The sequence below is a fragment of the Caenorhabditis elegans genome, chromosome IV (assembly GCF_000002985.6).
Source record: "Caenorhabditis elegans chromosome IV".
In the NCBI taxonomy this organism is placed as follows: domain Eukaryota; kingdom Metazoa; phylum Nematoda; class Chromadorea; order Rhabditida; family Rhabditidae; genus Caenorhabditis; species Caenorhabditis elegans.
This window is the reverse complement of record NC_003282.8, coordinates 2463756-2484324: the sequence shown is the minus strand read 5'-3', so window position 1 is coordinate 2484324 and position 20569 is coordinate 2463756. Positions and strand designations below refer to the sequence as shown.

The following is a 20569-nucleotide window of genomic DNA, read 5'->3' as shown; positions in this document are numbered from 1 at the left end:
AAAAAATCGATGAAAAACGAAAGAAAACAGGCGAAAAACAAAGCAAGATAAATGGCCGCTGAAACTTGTCGGCCCCTCGGCCATGGCCTAGAAACCACTTTTCCTTAAAAAAATCAATTATTTCATTTTCAAATGACACGTGGCGTATTTCAGAGATAAATGTTCAAAAATTCAAATTGCTCTGTTTCTAACAAAAAAAAAGTGAAAAAGAATCAATTCTTCTTTGCCGCTGCTGTAGCCGCAGACGCAGTGGCGATCATCTTGAGAATCGGATCCCGTTCGGAATATTGACATTTCTTGGAAAATGTCGGATATGGATACTTGGCAAGACAATTGATAAACTGCTCATCACATTGACACACGGATTGTGTACATTTACTTTCGTCTGGAAAAATTTCAGATATTTATGGAAGAAATTGGAAAAAAAGCGGGTGAAAATTGAGAAAATTAGAGTTTTTTGCCAAAAATGCGGAAAATCGTTTCTTTTTTTAAAGCTGGATTGTAGAAAAGTTAAATTTCCACGAAAATACACCAAAATATATACAAAATTCAGAAAAAAAGTTTTTTTTTGCCGAAAGTTAATCTTAACAAGTTCATAAGTTCATAAGTTCAAATCATACTATAGTACCCAAAAACATTTCGTGGCGGGACCCGAAAATTTTGTAGAAATTTTCAGAATGGAAGGAGCTTAGCCTTTCTTAAAAGCTCAAAATCAGCTGAAATCGGGAAAAATTGGAATTTCGAAGTTTTTATTCAAATTCTCGGAGTTCTAGAATATAAGTGAAATTTTCGAGAAAAAACAATTTTTGGAAAAATGTTGAAAATCATAACTTTTCATAACGAAATTTTGTAATGTCTCCGCAATTACTCGTGCTACAGCACCTCAAGAATTTTCGTGGCGGGACCCGGAGATTTTGTAGAAATTTCCAGAGTCATGATTATATAAAAAAAAAAAAACATCAAGATTTTTTAAATAAAAATTCAAATTCACGAAAACTTGGAAAAGAGTTGAAAAATTAAAACTTCAAAAAATAACTCCAAAAATTGGAGTTTTTCCAGAAATTTTCTAAAATTACAGTACCCCCAACAACTTACTATTGCACGCTGGCTGCTGATAGACACATTCCCATTTGTATAGGCAGAAGTATGGGGAATTCGAATTTTGGCATTTTTTAGTAAGAAGAAGCTCATTGTAGCAATCATTATGCACTTGGCAGCATCTGGAAATGATGAATTGGTACAGTAATCTGAAACTACCGTAACCCTTGGGTTACTGTACCCTTAAAGGTGGTGTACCGAAATTTGAGACTTTGCGTTTTTATACCCAAAATGGTCCAAAACTACCAAACTTCGTAATGAGACGTTCTGAAAATCTCTCAAAAAAAAAGGTATGGCCGTTCAAAGTTTCGGAAAAACGGGCTATTTTAGCTAAAATCTCAAATTTTGGCCACTTCTCATTGTCGCAGCGGTCGGAACTTAATTTTTATTTGATTATCATCCTTTAATGAATATCTTGGCATTTTATTACGTGTTATTTCGTTGATTGAGATGTTTTTTGGCCAATGGGGACGCAAAATTGTATCATATTTGCGTCCCCATTGGCCAAAAAACATCTCAATCATCGAAATAACACGTAATAAAATGACAAAATATGCATTAAAGGATGGCAATCAAATAAAAAACGAAGTTCCAACCGCTGCGACACCGAGAAATTGCCAAAATTTGAGATTTTAGCTAAAAATAGGTAATTTTTTCCAAAACTTTGAGCGGCCATAACTTTTTTTTGAGAAATTTTCAGAACGTCTTATTACGAAATTTGGTAGTTTTGGACCATTTTGGGTCTAAAAACGCAAAGTCTCAAATTTCGGTACCCGACCTTTAACCCTGCCTACCTATCAATTCCGTCGATTGGCTTGTTGGGAGAAATTCCGGAGCACGAACACCCGTAATAGCGATAGGCGTCGAATGGTTGACCAATTCTACAGTAGGACATATCATCCAACTGATATAATATGTTACATGACGAACTGACAATTGCTGGAAGAGCCAGAAGCAGGACTAGAAGCATCTCTGGAAATAATTTGGCTGAAAAATTTGAGTTCGGCTCACCGAAAGCTTCAGTTTAGGGTATAATCATGACAGTAAATCTTTCAGCACGCTGAGTTAGTTAACAAATTTTAGAAAAAATTATTGCAAAATCGAAAAAACAAGAAAAATGATTGAAAAACAATTTATTTCGTTTTGTGAAAATCTGATTTTTCTAACACAAAAATATTTGGGTCTTGCCACGAAAACAGCAGGTCTCGTGGTGAGACCCAATGTTTTTCAGAACCTAGTCATGATTATACTTAAATGAAAGCTCTAAGAGAGCTGAATTCCAAGTAGTTTTTTAAAAAATGTGGAAAAATAATATTTGAAGGTCTCGAAACGAAATTTTAATATTCAATGAAAAAAAAGAAGTAATGTTCAAAATTTTTGTATCGATCAAATTTAATCTGAACAAATTCTCTCGGATCCTAAAAAAAATTCGGGGTCTCACCACGAAAAGCTCCGGGTTACTGTAGTTTTTGGAATTTTATGAAAAAAAAATTTTTTTTTCAAAAATCTTTAAATTTCAATTCAGTTTTTTAAAAAAGATTCTACAATTTTTCCGGTTAAATTTTTCTTGAACGTTGAACTTTTTTAAATGTGAATTAGTTTTCAACAAAAAAAGATCCTGAAAACTACAGTAACCCGAGAGTTTCGTGGCGGGACCCAGGAATTTCTTTCACGGATGATTATACATTCCTGAAAGCTCTGAATGAGCTAAACAATAAATTTAGAAATACTTTAAAAGTTCTGAAAAAAAAATTTCAGCATTTTTCCGAAAAAAATTCTAAATTTTTTTTTGGAAATTAAATTTTTTTTTTTTTTTTAAAAATGCAAAAACTGTAATTTCCTATGGTAGACTATTTGAATTTGAAAATGCACATTTTTGCTGTCCAAACATCTTTTATGTGCCATTTTTTCAGTTAGATAACACCTCCATTGAGGGGCGCCAGAGGCTCGTAAAAATCGCCGAAATTGACATAATGACGCATTTTTTTTGGCAGTTTATTTAAAGGTTTTCCGGTGAAATTTTGGTGTTATGGAGCCCAAAGAGCTGGAAATGATGTCAAAATTGAATTTCTCGCCTAATAAATTTCGAAATTCCCCGTTTTCCCGGGAGTTTTAGCTTAAAAATTGAGAAAAACTCGAATAATCACGTGGTTTCTTGGAGAAAACGTGGTTATCATGAGGTTATATGACAGTTTTATCATGCAGCTGACCTGATATGATTCATAGATCAACACCCACAAAATTCTGAAACAAAAAAATTTTAGGTGAAAAAAAGAAAAAAAAAACATTTTTTCGAGATATTTTTTACAAAAACATAATTTTTTGTCATTTTTCACTAGGAAATTTAAATTCTGTGCTTTACAAGCTTTCAAACAAGTATAATCATGACCCACTTTCAATATAAAATTGGGTCCCACCACGAAAACTACAGTAACCCGGAAGTTTTCGTGGTGGGACCCAATTTTTGTCAAATTAGTGGGAAGTAGGTCATGATTATACTTAAATTGAAGCTCTCGGTGAGCGGAATACGAATATTTCGATGAAAAGTTGAAAAAAAATCAAAAAAAAATGTTGTGGAGTCAGAAAAAAACAATTTTTATGTAAAAAAAGTTCCACAGAAATTTTTTTGTTATTTTTTACCAGAAAATTCAAATTCTGTTCTCTACGAGCTTTCAAACAAGTATAATCATGCCTATGCTTCAAAATTCCAGAAGTTTTGGGTCCCACCACGAAAACTACAGTAACCCGGAATTTTTCGTGGCGGGACTCAATTTTGTCAAGTTTGTGGGAAGTAGGTCATGATTATACTTAAATTGAAGCCATCGGTGAGCTGAATACGAATATTTAGATTAAAAGTTGAAAAAAAAAATGAAATAAATTTTTTTTTTTAATTCGAAAAAAAAAGTTTTTTTTTTAATTCAAATTTTTTTATTATTAATTAATCAATCAACCAAAAAAAAAAACTAGATATTATTAAAATTTACAAATCAAAAATAAAAATCAATAGATCATAAAAGTTTCGAAACAATAATTCCATTCCTGGATACAACCAAATCTGCCGCATCGCTTAAATCCTCCCTTGAAAGTTCGTGGTACGGTATCCGATGCCTACGTGTGGTGGTTTTCGCGTCGAGACCCAATTCTGGCACGAATACTTGAGCTACAAACCTATTCGGCCCGAGTTCCACCTTACAGGAGAAATCCGAGGGGATTGAGGTGCCGAAGTTGGAGGTGGAGACGATTGCCTCCAGATTTTTTGCGAATCTGGAAAACGAAAATATTCTGAAATAATCGACGATAAATTGAATGCCTAACAATCTTGATGGTTTTTGAAATTTTGAAAAATATCGACTTTGAGCCAAGTTATGAGGCTTTGAAGTTGGTGGCCTAGCTTTGGAAATCTAGGCCACCACCTTTGCAACTTGTAGAGTAAACTCAAACCAATTCATTGTAGTTTCCAGAACTTGAAAATATTGATTTTGAGCCAAGTTGTGGCACTTTTAAGTTAGTGGCCTAGCTTTTTCTAGGCCACCAGCTTGAAATAGATCTAACTTGGCTGAAAGTTTATACTTTTGAACTCTGTAAACTACACACGCTTTATAAGGTAAAATTCTGGCATCTTCTGAACAATTTTAAGCTGGTGGCCTAGAATTTCAAAAATTTTGGATTCCTAGGCCACCAATTTAAAAGTGCGGCAACTTGGCTGAACGTGTTTATTTTTGAATTCTGAAAACTGCTCAGAATTGACCAGATTTATCTTTACAAAATGGAATATATGAGAATTGGTGGCCTAGAAATTCTTCGATATGGATTTCTAGGCCACCGATTTAAAACCGCTGTAACTTGGTTCAAAGTTGTTAGATTTGAATTCTGGCAGATACAAAAGATACTTGGTGGCCTAGTAACCCAAATTTTAAGATTTCTAGGCCACCGCCGCCAACTCACACTTGTCGACTGTCCCTCCTTAACGTTGAAGCAATTTTGGACAGATTATCCTCCAAATCATTAGATTTTCGCCGAAGTTTTTCATAACTTTTCAGGATCAACGCTTCCAGAGCTTCATCACAACATCGGTATCCTGAAGAACTTTAAAAAATTTAGAAAATTCTAGAAAAAAAACTCACCAAATCGATTTGTGTAGCATTTTCCATCTTCTTCCCGTGCAATTGCAAATGAAGGCTTGCCGTAGGCGACCGAGAAGGGCTGAAAAATTTAGGTTTAAATCCATTTTAGAGCACTGAAAGATGTTGGTTTTGAGGTAAGTTATAGGTAATTTTAGTTGGTGGCCTAACTTTTGAAAAATGGATTTTCTAGGCCACCAAAAATAATATAGCTCATTGTAAAGAGCAAATTTACAGAACTATAGTGGAACAAATTAGAACCCGGAAATATCGATTTTCTGCAAAGTTATGTTATTGGTGGCCTAGCTTTTATTAGGCCACCAACTTTGAACGCTCATAACTCGGCTGAAAATTAATATTATTGATTTCAAGTTTGTTATCTATATTGTTAGAAATGCGATCTTCAAATTAGACTAAATTAATTTTTGGTGGCCGAGAAATCCAAAGTTAGGCCATCAAATTCAAAGCGTCATAACTCGGTGGAAAATTGATATTTTTGAAAAATAAAACTGCCATCGGATAGCTCACACTTTTTTCTATCTGATAAACTCACCGAAGGCAGGGGAATCGCAGGAATTTGTCGATTAATATTCCCCCGGAAAACATTAGTCCGGAACATTGACTCAGAGCTGGATTTGGAATTTTTCAGCTTGTAACTCTGCTTTCTCCTCCGCTTTCTCGGTGGATTCTGCATAGTTTGGCCGACACTATGCGAAGTTCTCTGTGAAATTCCAGAAATTTCAGACATTCCTGAGACCGGTGGGATTTCCACCCGAGCCAGAGGAGAATATCGCGATTGCCGGAAGAGAAGCCCGTTTTCCACCACGTACTTCATCGGATTCTTCTCGTCCTCTACGAATTTTAGCTGATCTTCTTCGATTTGTTTTGCAAGTTGAAGCTCGTATTCGTTCTGGCAAAAATGACGTTTTGAAATTTTCAGAAATATAGATTTTGAGCCAAGTTATGGGGGTCTGAAGTTGATGGCCGAGATTTCAGATCCCTAGGCCATCAAGCTCTGATCTTGGAGAACACGCTTACAACAAGTGATTGTGAGATTCAGAACTTAAATACGTAGGTTTTGAGGCAAGTTACAGTGGTTTCAAGTTGGTGGCCTAGAAAAAGCTAGGCCACCAACTTAAAAGCTTAAAAAATTGGCTCTAAATCGAAATTTGGAAATTTTCCGAATTTCAAGATCTGGAACTTTCACAAATAAAATTAGCATTTTTTGAAACAGCGAATATAGGTGGCCTAGAAAACCAAATTTTAGAGGTTTCTAGACCACCAACTTTTGGATTTGTAAAACACGCTTAAGCCAAGCACAACCTTTTCGAACTTTTTCAGAATGATAATTTGTGATTGTCAAGTAAAGTTTTGAAAGTTTTGAGTTGGTGGCCGAGGTTTGGGTTTCTAGGCCACCATCTGCTAGCCGCCATAACTTTGCTTAAAATCGACATTTTGAGAAGTTCTAAACTGCAATTGCATTATAATTTTTATTCCTACCTTACAAAAGGGTGCATTTTACATTTGGTGGCCTAGAAACCTAAATTTTGGGTTTTCTAGGACACCAACTTTAAACCATTAAGATTCAGCTCAAACTGGAATCTCTTGAAATTTGAAACTTGTGTTATATAGTTGACAAACACTTTTTGCAATATAATTCAGTGGCCGAATTTCCCAAAATTTTTCTAGGCCACGCTTACCACTTCCGGTGACTTTGGGTTCCTTCTTCCATTCCGTTTCTTTATTTTCAGCGGTTTTTTCTTCTTCTTCTCACTGCTGTTCCCACTGATCACCAGCGGTGTTCCGAATGGCTCAGTGAGCACACCGTGCAACCGGCGTGACGTGGACCTCCGCCGGATTTCTAGTCCACCAGGATCTTCTAGCTTTTTGAGAATTTGCTGAACTCGGAGGGTATCCTCCAAGGGATTCAGGGATACTGGCGTGGATTGGAAGCGGGACAGGCGAGTTGATGGCTCTGAAAAAAGCCCCGTTTGAAGTTGTGGCCTAGAAAAACCCGAAAAAAGTTAGGCCACCAATTTAAAACTGATGTAAGTTATTTAACAGTGTTGAGGTTTGAGCAGTATAACGGATTATATTAAACTTTCAATAAAAGTGGTGGCCTAGAATTTTCAAAGTATGATTTTTCTACGCCATCAACTTTAAATCGGTGTAACTTTACTTAAAATTGATATTTCTGAATTCTGAGAATTTCTTTAAGCACCCACAATTGTTATCTACCAACTTTATTTATTGGCCTAAAAATCTAAAATTTTCTAGGCCACCAAACTTACCGTGCCTTCCAAACTGCTCGCCACCTGTGACACCATAATGAAAAGTTTTCTGGGCAGATCCTGTAGTGAATAATTGAGAGATGAGATAGAAGACGTAAAGTTGAATACAACGCATTTTGGGGGATGAGAGCTGAAAAAGAAAAAAATTGGGTGGTGGCCTAGAAAAAGTTAGGCCATCGATTCGAAAATGATCAGATTAGTGAAAAAACAGAAATAACCAGTAGTAAAAGATTCGACATTTTAAAAACTATTTAGTTGAATGACGAAGATTTAATTTGGTGGCCTAGCTTTTGATTTTTCTAGGCCACCAACTTAAAATTCCCTGAAGCTGGACAGCAAACTGATATTCTAGAATTTGAATTGAGTAACTGAACTGTTATAATGTGGCACTATACTAGTCTTTATTAAATTTTGGTGGCCGAGAAAACGAAAGTTCGGCCACCAATTTGAAAATACTGTAGCTTAGCGGAAAAATTATATTTTTGAGTTTTGAAAACTGCAATCCATAGAATACTTATAAATCTTTCAAACAAAACAAAAAAGTAAAACTTTTCTAGCCTAGAAAATTTTTTTTCTGGAAATTTGGTTTTCTAGGCCATCAACTTAAAACTGGCACAATTTTTTTGCTCGAAATCAAGATTTTTTGAATGTTTAAAAACACCAAAATCTGAGAGAGACAAAGGAGATGTTTTATTACTCAAACGAATCTGATTTAAAAAATTTTTAAAAAAAGGTGGCCTAGAAATTCAAAACTAGGCCACCAAGGCTTAGAATCCATGCATTTCAATATTTCAAAAACATTTCTTCAAAGTTTTTTTGAAGGTGACAGCAATTAAAATTTAAAGAAAAAACAAAAAAAAGAAAAAAAAATCATGACCTAGAAACCAAGAATTTGGGATTTCTAGGCCACCAACTTCAAAACGGCGCAACTTTGCTCAAAATCGACATTTTCAGAATTTAGAAAAATTCAAATATAAATCGAATCAAATATTATAATAATTTTAAAATATTTAAAATTTGCAAAAAAACTTTAAAAAAATCTACAGCAAACTCTTAGCAGAATCAAAAAGTGGCACTTCCCGCTGGGCTACTAGAATTAAAAAGTAAACAGTTTTCATAGGAATTATCCGTCGCGTAAAAAGGGCATTATAAGGAGACGATCGGGGGGGGGGGGGGGGTGAAAATGCAATTATAATACATAAACAAGCACCTAAAGTGCGCCCCCGGGTCACTAAGAAGACATGATGACAGTAAAAGGATGGGGCGTGGGCGGGGCATTATGAGGGGATGACGAGACCGTTTTGAAAAGAGAAAATGAATGGATAATTGCATTTCAAGAGGTTGATTTTTCCCCTTTTCTTTTATGGTGGAAAGCTTGAAACGGAGGAAAAGTATGATTTATTGAGACATAAATAACGGAAGGAAATCTTCTTTTTTTTCTTGAAAAAAAATTGTAGAAAAAATTGATGGAGGAAGATGGAACACTTGTAGTTCCCTTGCCTTCTTTCAAAGCGACTAGTAGGCAGGCAGAAGTAGGCACGAAGGTATGTTCCACAGCAAACATGACTGACTGGAAGCGAGAAACGGCAGGATCCAAGAATGATTCAAGATTAAACTGATAGCCGTTCACGGATATACCAACACATTCAATTAAAAGATAAAGCCTGTTTGTTTTTTCAAGAGTCGCAAAAGCAAAGAACATTACTGGATCTCAAATGGGATTGCCATAAGATGTTCTACACACCTTTGTTTGTAAGACCAGATGAGCGTGAAATTAATTGTGAAAGCTTATAGTTAAAACACAATTTTTCAAATGTATCGGTTGTCTCTGGTGATATCAAAATGTTGCCGACAAGTAAAAAAATGTATTATTTTTCTGTAGTTTTGCAATTGAAAAATGAAGCATATCTTAAAGTAAGAGTTAAAATTTAAGACATGGTGCATCGAGTAAACTATACCATAACTTTAAAGGCGCGTATCTCGGTTGGTTTTGGTCGTATACACAAATTATTAATTAACAAACTATTCATAATTCATTTTTCTACAATTATGTAGAAGAACACTTATTGATATATTTTAATAATGAACCAATATGCAAGCTGCCAAAGTAAAGGGGAAACACATGGTGCAGCGAACAAACTATCTTGCCTTTGAAGGCGCATATCTCCGTTGAATTTGCTCATATTAGAAAGTTAGTAACTAACAAAATTTATAATTTTTATCATTGCTTTGTCTACAGTTTTGTAGTTGGAACATGATTTTTATCTCTAAAAGCTACCGAGTTATGAGGTGCCAAACTTTGTAGTCAAGACATGGTGCATCAACTGTTTTTTTTTCAATTTCGACTTTTTCTCGTTTTTGAGGAATACAAAAAGAATGTCCATCAGTTTGCCAGTCAATTATTAGCTCCTCGTCCAGCTGCTTCCAAATCCAGAATGGCACGCACTTTCACCCTCCGGTTTCCTGTCGTGCGCGGCAATTCAAACAAAAGGTACGCGTTCACATGAATTCTTTAAACGGATCAGATATAAAAACGACAAGACTTTTTCGGGAGACATTTCCGACGAGGTGGGATGCGAGAGATTTATATTTATTTATTCATGATTTAAGGGGGGTCATGAATTATGAGAGGGTGATGATGATTGAGGGAGAGAGAATCTTCACCAGTTACCGTATTTCTTCTATTAATATGGCTGCAATACTATTTTTCGATGGTCTTCTCGCTTGCAACACTAATAGGGAGTGCAAGTCTAATAGGGAGTGCAATACTAATTTTCAGAACATTTTCTGACTTTGAGCTTACTAGTTTTTTCCTGAAAAAGCTCGAATCATATGTAAAAATTCAGAAAATTTGATTTTCATATAAGTTCAAAAACTTTAATCTCGTAGAAATGATGTGAAAACTGTTGGAAAATAGGCAAAAAATGTTGTTGAAATCCTGAAATTAGCGAGAAGGGTTTGCAATACAAAAAAGTTAACGCAAGACTATTAGAGAGTGCAAGACTAATAGGGAGTGCAATACTAATTTTCGGAAGGTCTCCGAGGGGCAATACTAATAGGGAGTGCAAGTCTAATAGGGAGGCCATATTAATAGAAGATATACGGTATTTAACACCTAGTGATAACAGAAATAGCTGGGTTACTGTAGTTTTCATATACAAACATACCTAAAACAATAGCTTTAAACACTGACCATCTACCAAGTGAAAACCCGACGGACAACAAATGAGTTTTTCCGCATAATTTCTCCGGTTTAACGACAACAACATGGTATTAAGGAGGGTCTAAGGGTGCTAATTTTGGGGTCCTTCGAATTGGAAAAACTCGAATCAAAAGAGAATTGTAATAAGCTGTTGTAATATATAAATTATATAAAATGTGCGTGTGTTTGGGTGATTGAAAGAGGGAAACTGGAGGTGTTTGGTCGGTTTTGAAGATTTTTGTTCGAATATTTGGTTGTTTTACGGAAACTGCAAGCAACAAACTACAAACTACATATTACAAACTAAAAACCACAAACTAAAAACGATGAACTACTAGGAAAAAACATTAAGAGGCATAAAAATACTTTCTTCTTTTTTTTCATGTTGAAAATTAATAAAATATCTAAAAACTATAAACTGTAAACTACTAACTACTAACTACAAACTATAACCTACAGCCTACAAACTACAAACTACAAACTACAAACAATGAACTACTAGAAAAAACAATTGGATAGTCATAGAAATAATTTATTCGATGTTGAAAATTAAATAGTGAAAATTAAATAAAAGTATTTTATAATAACTTCAAACTATAGACTACAACCTACAAAACTAAAAACTACAGATTACAATCTACAAACTACAAACTACAGACTACAGACTACAAAGTACAAACTACAAACTACAGACTACAAACAGTGAACTACAAGGAAAAAATTAAAAAAAAAAAAAAAAATTGAGTCATAAAAATACTTTCTTCTTATTTTTCATGTTGAAAATTAATAAAATATCTAAAAACTATAAACTGTAAACTACAAACTACAAACTATAAAATATAAACTACAAACTATAACCTACAAACGATGAACTACTAGGAAAAACAATAGGATAGTCATAGACATTTTGTATTCGATACTGTTCATGTTGGAAATTAAATAAAAGTATATTATAATAATTTCAAACTACAAACTATAACCTACAAACTACAAACCACAAACTACAAACAATGAACTACGAGAAAAAACAATTGGATAGTCATAGAAATACTTTATTCGATATTTTTAATGTTGAAAATTAAATAAAATATGCTATGATAACTTCAAACTACAAACTACAAACTACAAAATCCAAACTACAAACTACAAACTAAAAACTACAAACTACAAATAGTGGACTACTAGGAAAAACAGATGAACGGTCATAAAAATACTTTCTTCTTTTTTTCCTGTTGAAAATTAATAAAATATCTAAAAACTATGAACCATGAAGTATTAACTACAAACTACAAACTACAAACTACAAACTATAAAATATAAACTACAAACTATAACCTACAACCTACAAACTACAAACAATGAGCCACTAGGAAAAACAGATGAACGGTCATAAAAATACTTTCTTCGATACGTTTCATGTTGAAAATTAAATAAAAGTATGCTATAATAACTTCAAACTACAAACTACAAACTACAAAATTCAAACTACAAACTACAAACTATAAACGCCAAACTATAAACTACAAGTTACAAACTACAAACTACAAATCCACCATCATCTCTCATCAATGTTCTGCGATTCTGTTTGAAGAACATAAACACCTCATAACTTTTTCATGTTCCATCTTTTCATTTCCAAATAGTCACAGTCTCACATTATTCCAACTCCCTTATATGATGTATTTATAGGTCAATTATGTTTGACTTTCCCTCTTTCTCCAGAAGTTTTTTTTTGAATGTAAGGTCAATGGGGGAAAGTTGGTGTTCAAAATTTTGAACGGCGAATGAAATTCGACATTCGCTCGGGTATGAAATTTTCACTGATGCTGGGACCTTAAAATATCAGTCATCTCTTTTATACAGTATTGTAACTGATACATAGTTACTTGTTGAGGAGACATTCAAGACATGGTGCATCGACCGGATCTAGCTTACTCAACTTTAACACCGCAACTCTCGTTTATTTTTGGTTTTACCAAAAACTTGCTCACTGACAAAATAGGCATCATTTATTTTTATACAAACTTGTAGTTTAAGATTTATCAATATCTTTTAAATGAACGAAGATGCATGCTGCCAAACAAGACACACTAGGAAAATTTATATTTAGCTTAATGTTTTAACGGTCCAATTTAATTCATAATATACATAACTACTTAAAAGTTAACAAGATCCACCACAACATTTCTGGATACTTTGCCAGTATTCCAAGGTTCCCGGATTACGGCACCCGGTTGGCCCTCCATTGTGATTACGTGCAAAAACCTTAATAAATATACATATAACTACTAGTTGAATAACCAAAATAAATGCTTACCTCGCATTCGCCCATTCCAAGTCCATCGCATTGGCTTTTGTAGCGGTGATAATAGTTCTGAAAGCTAGCCTGCAATCTTGTCCAACTGTCTAACATTCCCAACTAAGATTATTGGTACGTTTCTGGACCTAGATATTGAATTATAATTAATATGCCTGTAAAAAATAAATCAGATACAAAAACCCATATATCGCGCTTAAAATTCAATATCTAGGTCCAGAAACGTACCAATAATCTTAGAAAAGGATTACCAATTCAAATTTATAAAAATTCCCTCAAAATTCCAAAAATATTTTTTTGCAAAAATGTGCAGTCATATGCCTGTAAAAAATAAATCGGATACAAAAACCCATATATCGCGTCTTAAATTCTATATCTAGGTCCAGAAACGTACCAATAATCTTAGAAAAGGATTACCAGTTCAAATTTATGAAAATTCCCTCAAAATTCCAAAAATATTTTTTTGCAAAAATGTGCAGTCATATGCCTGTAAAATATAAATCAGATACAAATAAATGTTTACCTCGCATTCGCTCATTCCAAGCCCATTGCATTGGCTTTTGTAGCGGTGATAATAGTTCTGAAAGCTTAATATTGCCTGCAATCTTGTCTAACTCTTACCATCATACAAGTCTCCGCACAATCCAGATCATCTGCGCACCGCTTCCAAGCACTCTCAGTAGACTCTCCACGTTGCTTTCCAGGCTCCCCACAGTCAATATAGTACGGAAGTTTTATCTGAAATTAGATCTATTTAGAATTTAACAAGACATTGCAGCTTTACCTGATAGTATCCACACGACAAAGTTCCCTAGGCACATGCAGTGCATACATTGGTCAGAAATACCCCAGGAGGCTTCTACGTGACTTTTGAAGAGGGCTGGAAAATTACAGAGAAATCGTTTTTTTTGTGTTTTAAAAATTTTTTATTTTAATTTACAGTGTATTTTCATAATTGATGGGGTTTTAGAGTTGTGACCAAGGGTGTCGGTTTTTCGATTTTTGCAGAAAATCGAAAAATCTAAAAATTTTGGTTTTCGTTTTTTCGTTTTTTCGATCTTTCGATTTTACAATTTTTCGATTTTTCAAAAATTAGCTTAATATTTTCGCCGTTATTCTCCTTTTTGGAAGAAGTTTTCAAGTTTTTTCTTATCAATATAAACAAAATTTGATAAAAATCATATTTATGGTTAATTTTTTGAACATTTTTTTTTCGAGTTTTCGATTTTCCAGAGAATCAAAAAATCGAACATTTTCGTTTTTCGATTTTCCAATTTTCACCGAAAATTATCGAAAAATCGAAAAATGACACCCTTGGTTGTGACGTCACAAATGTATTTAAATACATTTTGCAACATATCCCCATTACACAAAAAATCGGGAAATCAATAAGATGAGCAAGAAACAATGACTGCTTACGTGAGCGTTAGCAATTAACCTTACATTCCCTTCACACCTGCCAGTGTGTCCCTATATCGATTCCCTATGGCAAAGTCTAGGCGAGCTGCCTTTTAGAACAGTGTTCTCTCGTTTTTCTTGTTTTTCGTGAGCTATCAAAATATTTTTAATAAGTTTTCTCAATAGTTTTATATGACATTATCAAAATTGCTGATACCTTTAAAATTAACTGATTTTTCAGATTTCAAAATTAAGGACAAGATATGGTGCATCGTGTCATTGCTTGCACCACTTTGGCAACATATATCTCGGTTAGTTTTGGTTATATAGAAATTTTGTCAACTAACAAAATATTTGTTATATCTTTTTCTATCGTGTTACATTTTTACATTATTTGTAGTTTTAGAAAACACTGAGATATAAACTGTCAAATAAGTGACCATGTCGTGGTGCATCGACCGGTCACTGGTCACCCCATTTTGGCATAATATATCTCGATTGCCTTAAGTTTTATCAGAATTTTGTCAACTGACAAAATGTTTATTATATCTTTTTCTATAGTGTCGTAGTTTAAAAACTCTTTTAATGTTCAAGATGCATTACAATAGGAGCTGTCAAAGTCGCTGTTTTTTTCCACTTTGGAAGTGTATATCTCAATTGCACTAGGTTTTATGAAAATTTTGTCAACTAACAAAATATTCGTTATATTATGTTCTATAGTTCTCCATTTTAAAAATTGTTTATATCTTTTAGGACAGTTAGGAAAGAGCTAAAGGTTAGGTGCAAACGTCTAATAAGGACAATAAAATTTAAATTATAACATACCGATTGAGAACAAAGTTAAGAAATTTGCCAACAAAGTGAAAAATTGCTATGAGATATGCCAGAACCTCAACCTATCCTCTTTTTAAACCGTTCCCATATCTCTTGTTCACTTGTTGTAAGTAAGCATTGGGCCTTGCTCAGCTTTTGTTACAACTGATAGGTTCCTACTGTTTATTTTTAGATTCTTGGTCTGTTTGATGATTGCTCTGTTTATTTTCAAATACAACTTGTATACACTGAAAAGATAGAAAATCTGGTGAAATTAAGAACATCCGCAGCAGCTGTGAACTCCCTTCCAGTATCCCAAGGTTCCTGACGCGTGGCATCCACGTGGTCCTCCATTATGGTTACGGGCCATCACCTCGCAAGCTCCCTGTCCAGTTCCGGCACATTCATGCTTGTAGCGGTTGTAGTAGTTCTAGAAGTTAAGCAAAAGTTATTGTGTTCTTTAATTTGTTTCCGAGAATTTTGATGCACCATGTCTAGCCCCCCACTACCTTGACGGCTTATATCTTATTTGAAATTTTGAATAATTTAAAGGAACACTGCCTTACCTCAACACAATTAGTAGCACACTTAAGATCGTCAGCACATCTCTTCCAGGCAACTTCAGTTGATTCTCCGTGCTTCTTGCCAGGTTGACCGCAGTCTTCGTAGTATGGGATTTTAATCTATAAGTATGATTTCTTACTAAATGCCTTAGCATTTGAATGGTCTGTGATGCTACCTAGGCTTCCTTCAACTTCAAAGACTCAATTACCTGTTATAATTTCGAATATTTACTATCAAACTTACGGCGTATAGGTGCACTGCTTTGTTAGTGAAGAATACATTAATACCTTTGATTACGCTTAAGATGTTAAGCATTATCGTGTATCTTGGTTGATTTCTAGTTCCTAGGTCTAACGTTTGGATAATTACTATTGATATCAATAGTCTATGAATATATATCAATGTGTTGGTTGGTAATAATAATAACTGATACATAACAACGATACACGTTATTAGTATCAAACTGTAGAAATTAGAAGTGTCTTACTATTAATTTAAACCAATACTTACATATAAGGATATAAAGTTCAGAGGTTCACTTCCTACCTTAAAAGTACATATCTAATGTTGGTACTAACTATATAACCTTATTGCTTGCTGTTCATAGTTTAAGCTTAAGTACTCAAATCTTGCATTTTAATCTCTACCTGATAATATCCACAAGAAAGCGATCCAACATCCATGTGACATCCGATCGGCTTACATCCGGACTCTCTCATGCAGATGCAATGGAGACAATCGGCGGAGGCGTAGGCGACCGCTGAAATTTTTAATTTCAGCAGTCATTCTTACACAATTCAACTTACCAATAGAAAGAAGTAGAATAGCCTTGACAAACATAACTGCAGATGTGCTGTGCGTATTCCCCAAGCTGCTCTTTTTATACCTTAATTGGGGCACAGTCTGTTATCAGTTAGTCCTTGCAGCACGGTTTTAAGATGAAGGCGGGGTTAGAGCATGAGGATCGAAAGCACAGTTTGAAACATTAAACATCATATTTAGTCCAGTATTCAATTGAATTTGACACCGCAAATTCTGGTTGGCAAAGGTTAAATTAAAAATTATTGACTACAAAAGTTTAGAATAACTTGTAATAAAGATTTTGCTTGTTGGTGATTTTATGAAAAAATCAAAGATCACGGAGTTATGAGCACTCAAAGCAGAGCTGGCGGCAATTGATGTTCGGCAAATTCCGCAAGTAAACAAATTGCCGGTTTGTCGATTTGCCGGAAATTTTTATTTTCGGCATTTTGCCGATTTGCCAGAAGTTTTCAGTTCCGGCAGTTTGCCCATTTTGCCGGTAATTTTTATTTTTGCCAAATTGCCGATTTACCGGAAATTTTCAATTTCGGCAGTTTGCCGATTTGCGAAAATTTTTGATCCCGACAGTTTGCCGATATGCTGAGTTGCCGGAATTTTCAGTTCCGGCAAAAGTTTAGAATAACTTGTAATAAAGATTTTGCTCGTTAATGATTTTATGAAAAAAAAATTGTTTTTGGCAAATTCCGCAAATAAACAAATTGCCGGTTTGCCGATTTGCCGGAAATTGTTATTTTTGGCAAATTACCAGTTTGCCGTTTGCCGAACATCATTTTGCCGGAAGTTTTTAGAGGGATTTTTAATAACACTTGAAACTGTGCCTTTTTGAAATTGTTTTCCGGTTTTCTCTAGATATTTTCATAGAATTCGGTTACTTTTCAAAATAGATGTAGGAACATTAATAGGATGTGTACAATTTTGCCGTTGAAAATTGAAATTCTGAAATTTCCAGAAAAATGGCAATCTCCACAATTTGGTGAAAATATTCGGTTATGCCGTTTTTCCGGCAACCTCGGCGAATTCACAATTTGCCGGTTTACCAATTTGCCGATTTGCCGGAAATTTCAATTCAAGGTTGCATTTTCTAGAACACCTCCTAAACCGTAGAAAATATCCACGTGGAAAAAAACACCATCTTCCATTTCCGGTACACATGATCATTTGATACTGTCGCCTAATCATTGATGCTACTTTTTTAAAAACCAAATAGTGAACAAGTCCGAAGGTCTCCACTGATAAGGGTAGAAACTCCTGTATAGTTCGCTGGGAGAGTCACAAAATAATCGGCAACCAAATTGTTGCAGCAGGAATCACATGACTCGAGATCAAAATTATAAGAATGTTAGTTATTATAGAAACACTCGTTTTGATGAGGCAGAGAAACTATACTCCGCATTACGTTATATCTCGGCACTATTTAATTTTATCAAAAATTGTTCCACTAACAAAATACGCACAACATATTTCTCTACATTTTTACAGTGGAAATTTTTTCGGTAAAACTTAATACAACCGAGATATAAGCGGTTAAAGTAGAACAGCGCAGGTAGATCAGTTCAAATAAGGGATATTTTAGTGGTTTCCTGCGCTTTTTTAATTATAAATTTGATAATTAAATATTGTCGACAGTATTACGGGTGAGCGGCAAACGATTTTTCCGGTAAACGGCAGATCGGTAATTCGGCAAATTGTCGAAACTGAACACTTTTGGCAAATCGGCAATTTGCCGGAACTGAAAACTTCTGGCAAGTTGATAGATCAGCAATTTGCCGGAACTGAAAATTCCGGCAACTCAGCATATCGGCAAACTGTCGGGATCAAAAATTTTCGCAAATCGGCAAACTGCCGAAATTGAAAATTTCCGGTAAATCGGCAATTTGGCAAAATGGGCAAAAATGGGGGCTATAAAAATATCCGAAGAAAATGGGCAAAATTTTAAAGAGATACTTTTCAAGTGTTTCTGTCTTATAAAAAAATCCACCTAAACACTTCCGTCCAATTGATTTCCGGCAAACGGCAAATCGGCAATTTGCCGAAAATAAGAATTTCTGGCAATTGGGCAAATTGGCAAACCGGCAATTCTATGAATTGAAAATTACGAAAGTCAACCAATCCTACGTACAAAATGAGAAGACTCTCGTTTTTACTATTCCCAGTACCGTCAATTGTATCGGTATTGTATGGGGTACTATGGGGTTTCCTGCAGATTCACATCTTCCTACACAACTTTTCAAGACTGACTCTGTGTGAGCTATAGATAATCATAAAACATTCATTAGATTCAAAATTCAGTTCAAATTTTTTTAAGAGCATCCGCAACAGCTCTTGATTCCATTCCAGTATCCCAGAGTTCCGGAGTGCTTGCATCCTTGTGGCCCTCCGTTGTGGTTACGAGCCATCACTTCGCATGCTCCCTGTCCAGTTCCAGCACATTGACTCTTGTAGCGGTTGTAGTAGTTCTGGGAGTTTATTGCTAATGTTCAGACCGGACAAAAAGTTTTCTTACCTCAACACAAGTAGTAGCACAGCTAAGATCATTCGCGCACCTCTTCCACGCGGCTTCAGTTGTTTCTCCGGATTTCTTGGTAGGCTGACCGCAGTCCTCGTAGTAGGGGAGTTTGATCTGAATATTTTGGTTATATCCTTATATAGTTTTGAATACTAACCTGATAATATCCACAAGAAAGGGATCCGACGTCCATGTTACAACCGATCGGCTTACATCCGGATTCTCTCATACAGATGCAATGGAGGCAATCGGCGGAGGCGTAGGCGACCGCTGAAATTAAATTTTTAAACCTTACAGTGGGATCACCACCAGGCAGGTACCTGAATCCCAGATCCGCAGTGCATAGCACTTGAAGAACGGATCGTCCCTTAATCCTTTTTTTTTTTAAACCTTACGTGCTGCTCAAAGTTTAATACTTTTCCAGAAGTGTATTATTACCACTAGGAATATGACCAAAGGTATCTCACCACGATTAATTTTCCAGAAGGTTTTAAAACATTCCAGATATCTTCCGAACGTTCCAAAAGGTTCTAGGTCATTCCAGAATTTTTTCAAGTTTCCAGAAGGTTTTAAAACCTACCTTACTTTTCTAATTAGTCTTAGTCTTAGACCTAATAGTCTCAATAGTGATACTAATCAAGGCAATAGTTTAAGTTGGACCCCTAAAAACCTACCAATAGTCAGAAAAACCAACGACTTGACAAACATAACTGCAGATGAATTGACAAGATGAGTTCAACAAGTCCTCTACCGTTTCCTTATATACTACCCATTCTACCAAAGATACAGTTCATTTTCGATTGCTCCCCGTTATCGATGGCAAACAGGAAGTGGAGATGATCGTGTGACATAAACTGTAAACCGCAAACAATTTGAAGAGCTATGTGCATTTGATTTTGGCATTTTGGACTTGGTGAGGAATAATATAAATTGATAGTATTAAAAACACAGGATGTTTTAGTTTAGTTTGTTGCTTTTGAAAAAAAAACATAGCATCATTATTATTGCAGATTACTCTATAAACATGTTGTTACTCGATAAGCTTCCGGCCGTTTCAAAGGCACACAACTCAGTTTCAGGAATAATATCAAAAAGTTGACAACTGGCAAAATGTGATTTGTTATACTTTTAACCAAAACTGAGTAATATAGAGTTCAAAGATCACAAGTTGTTCAGATTGGCTTGAAAACTTTCACGCATATCTCAATTATTATAAAAGCTATTAAAAATTTATCAATGAAATTTATATAGCTCCAACTTTAAAGGCTCATATCTCAATTCTCAGTGGAGATATCAAAAAGTTATCAACTAACAAAATGTTGTACTTTGCTAGATAAATATTTCGTAAATTAGGAATTTTTTTGTACGTCCTGCCAAAAATGAGATATATGAGCTTGAAAGTCACAGGCGGCTAAGCCTGAGGCTCTTGTAAACTTT

General features: G+C 34.8%; 5 protein-coding genes and 2 non-coding genes across 7 annotated transcripts; 1 reads left to right on the top strand and 6 right to left on the bottom strand.

The window, feature by feature from the left end:
- Positions 1–106: 106 nt before the first annotated feature.
- On the bottom strand, positions 107–2070 carry Y69A2AL.2 (Phospholipase A2). The gene is made up of 3 exons (NM_001038369.2): positions 1893–2070; positions 1096–1220; positions 107–385 (listed from the first exon to the last, which is right to left on the bottom strand). Exons 1-3 carry the CDS (start codon positions 2066–2068, stop codon positions 213–215), a joined length of 474 nt encoding a protein of 157 aa, NP_001033458.1. The 5' UTR covers positions 2069–2070; the 3' UTR covers positions 107–212.
- Positions 2071–4008: 1938 nt separating this feature from the next.
- Positions 4009–7639, bottom strand: grd-16 (Ground-like domain-containing protein). The gene is made up of 6 exons (NM_067808.4): positions 7511–7639; positions 6920–7194; positions 5773–6129; positions 5223–5301; positions 5044–5176; positions 4009–4362 (listed from the first exon to the last, which is right to left on the bottom strand). The coding sequence occupies exons 1-6, from the start codon at positions 7623–7625 to the stop codon at positions 4107–4109; spliced, it is 1215 nt and encodes a 404-aa protein (NP_500209.2). The 5' UTR covers positions 7626–7639; the 3' UTR covers positions 4009–4106.
- C24E9.2 lies at positions 6734–6786 on the bottom strand. Its single transcript, NR_131456.1, has one exon. It is a non-coding gene; the product is annotated as an Unclassified non-coding RNA C24E9.2 (non-coding RNA).
- Positions 6734–6786, top strand: C24E9.1. The gene has a single exon (NR_131457.1). It is a non-coding gene; the product is annotated as an Unclassified non-coding RNA C24E9.1 (non-coding RNA).
- A 5236-nt stretch (positions 7640–12875) lies between the features above and the next one.
- On the bottom strand, positions 12876–13911 carry ilys-1 (lysozyme; the record flags this gene model as incomplete). The annotated part of the gene is made up of 5 exons (NM_067807.3): positions 13814–13911; positions 13651–13767; positions 13553–13609; positions 13030–13086; positions 12876–12977 (listed from the first exon to the last, which is right to left on the bottom strand). The coding sequence occupies exons 2-5, from the start codon at positions 13654–13656 to the stop codon at positions 12876–12878; spliced, it is 222 nt and encodes a 73-aa protein (NP_500208.2). The 5' UTR covers positions 13657–13767; positions 13814–13911.
- Positions 13912–15445: 1534 nt separating this feature from the next.
- On the bottom strand, positions 15446–16647 carry ilys-2 (Invertebrate-type lysozyme 2). The gene is made up of 4 exons (NM_067806.3): positions 16611–16647; positions 16452–16564; positions 15807–15923; positions 15446–15670 (listed from the first exon to the last, which is right to left on the bottom strand). The coding sequence occupies exons 1-4, from the start codon at positions 16642–16644 to the stop codon at positions 15515–15517; spliced, it is 420 nt and encodes a 139-aa protein (NP_500207.1). The 5' UTR covers positions 16645–16647; the 3' UTR covers positions 15446–15514.
- A 2234-nt stretch (positions 16648–18881) lies between these two features.
- ilys-3 (Invertebrate-type lysozyme 3) lies at positions 18882–19869 on the bottom strand. Its single transcript, NM_067805.5, has 4 exons — positions 19807–19869; positions 19290–19402; positions 19130–19246; positions 18882–19082 (listed from the first exon to the last, which is right to left on the bottom strand). The coding sequence occupies exons 1-4, from the start codon at positions 19838–19840 to the stop codon at positions 18927–18929; spliced, it is 420 nt and encodes a 139-aa protein (NP_500206.1). The 5' UTR covers positions 19841–19869; the 3' UTR covers positions 18882–18926.
- Positions 19870–20569: the final 700 nt, after the last annotated feature.

Coding starts and splice junctions, on each gene's coding strand:
- Y69A2AL.2 (NM_001038369.2), bottom strand. CDS start 2,068: ATGCTTCTAGTCCTGCTTCTGGCTCTTCCAGCAATTGTCAGTTCGTCA. Junction 1,221..1,892: donor CCAATCGACGGAATTGATAG/GTAGGCAGGGTT, acceptor CATCATTTCCAG/ATGCTGCCAAGTGCATAATG. Junction 386..1,095: donor TCAGCAGCCAGCGTGCAATA/GTAAGTTGTTGG, acceptor AAATTTTTCCAG/ACGAAAGTAAATGTACACAA.
- ilys-3 (NM_067805.5), bottom strand. CDS start 19,840: ATGTTTGTCAAGTCGTTGGTTTTTCTGACTATTG. Junction 19,403..19,806: donor GTTGGTTTTTCTGACTATTG/GTAGGTTTTTAG, acceptor ATTTAATTTCAG/CGGTCGCCTACGCCTCCGCC. Junction 19,083..19,129: donor GTGCTACTACTTGTGTTGAG/GTAAGAAAACTT, acceptor ATAAACTCCCAG/AACTACTACAACCGCTACAA.
- grd-16 (NM_067808.4), bottom strand. CDS start 7,625: ATGCGTTGTATTCAACTTTACGTCTTCTATCTCATCTCTCAATTATTC. Junction 5,302..5,772: donor CTGCGATTCCCCTGCCTTCG/GTGAGTTTATCA, acceptor TAAATTTTTCAG/CCCTTCTCGGTCGCCTACGG. Junction 4,363..5,043: donor AGGAGGGACAGTCGACAAGT/GTGAGTTGGCGG, acceptor TTCGTTTTCCAG/ATTCGCAAAAAATCTGGAGG.
- ilys-2 (NM_067806.3), bottom strand. CDS start 16,644: ATGTTTGTCAAGGCTATTCTACTTCTTTCTATTG. Junction 16,565..16,610: donor TATTCTACTTCTTTCTATTG/GTAAGTTGAATT, acceptor TAAAAATTTCAG/CGGTCGCCTACGCCTCCGCC. Junction 15,671..15,806: donor GTGCTACTAATTGTGTTGAG/GTAAGGCAGTGT, acceptor CTTAACTTCTAG/AACTACTACAACCGCTACAA.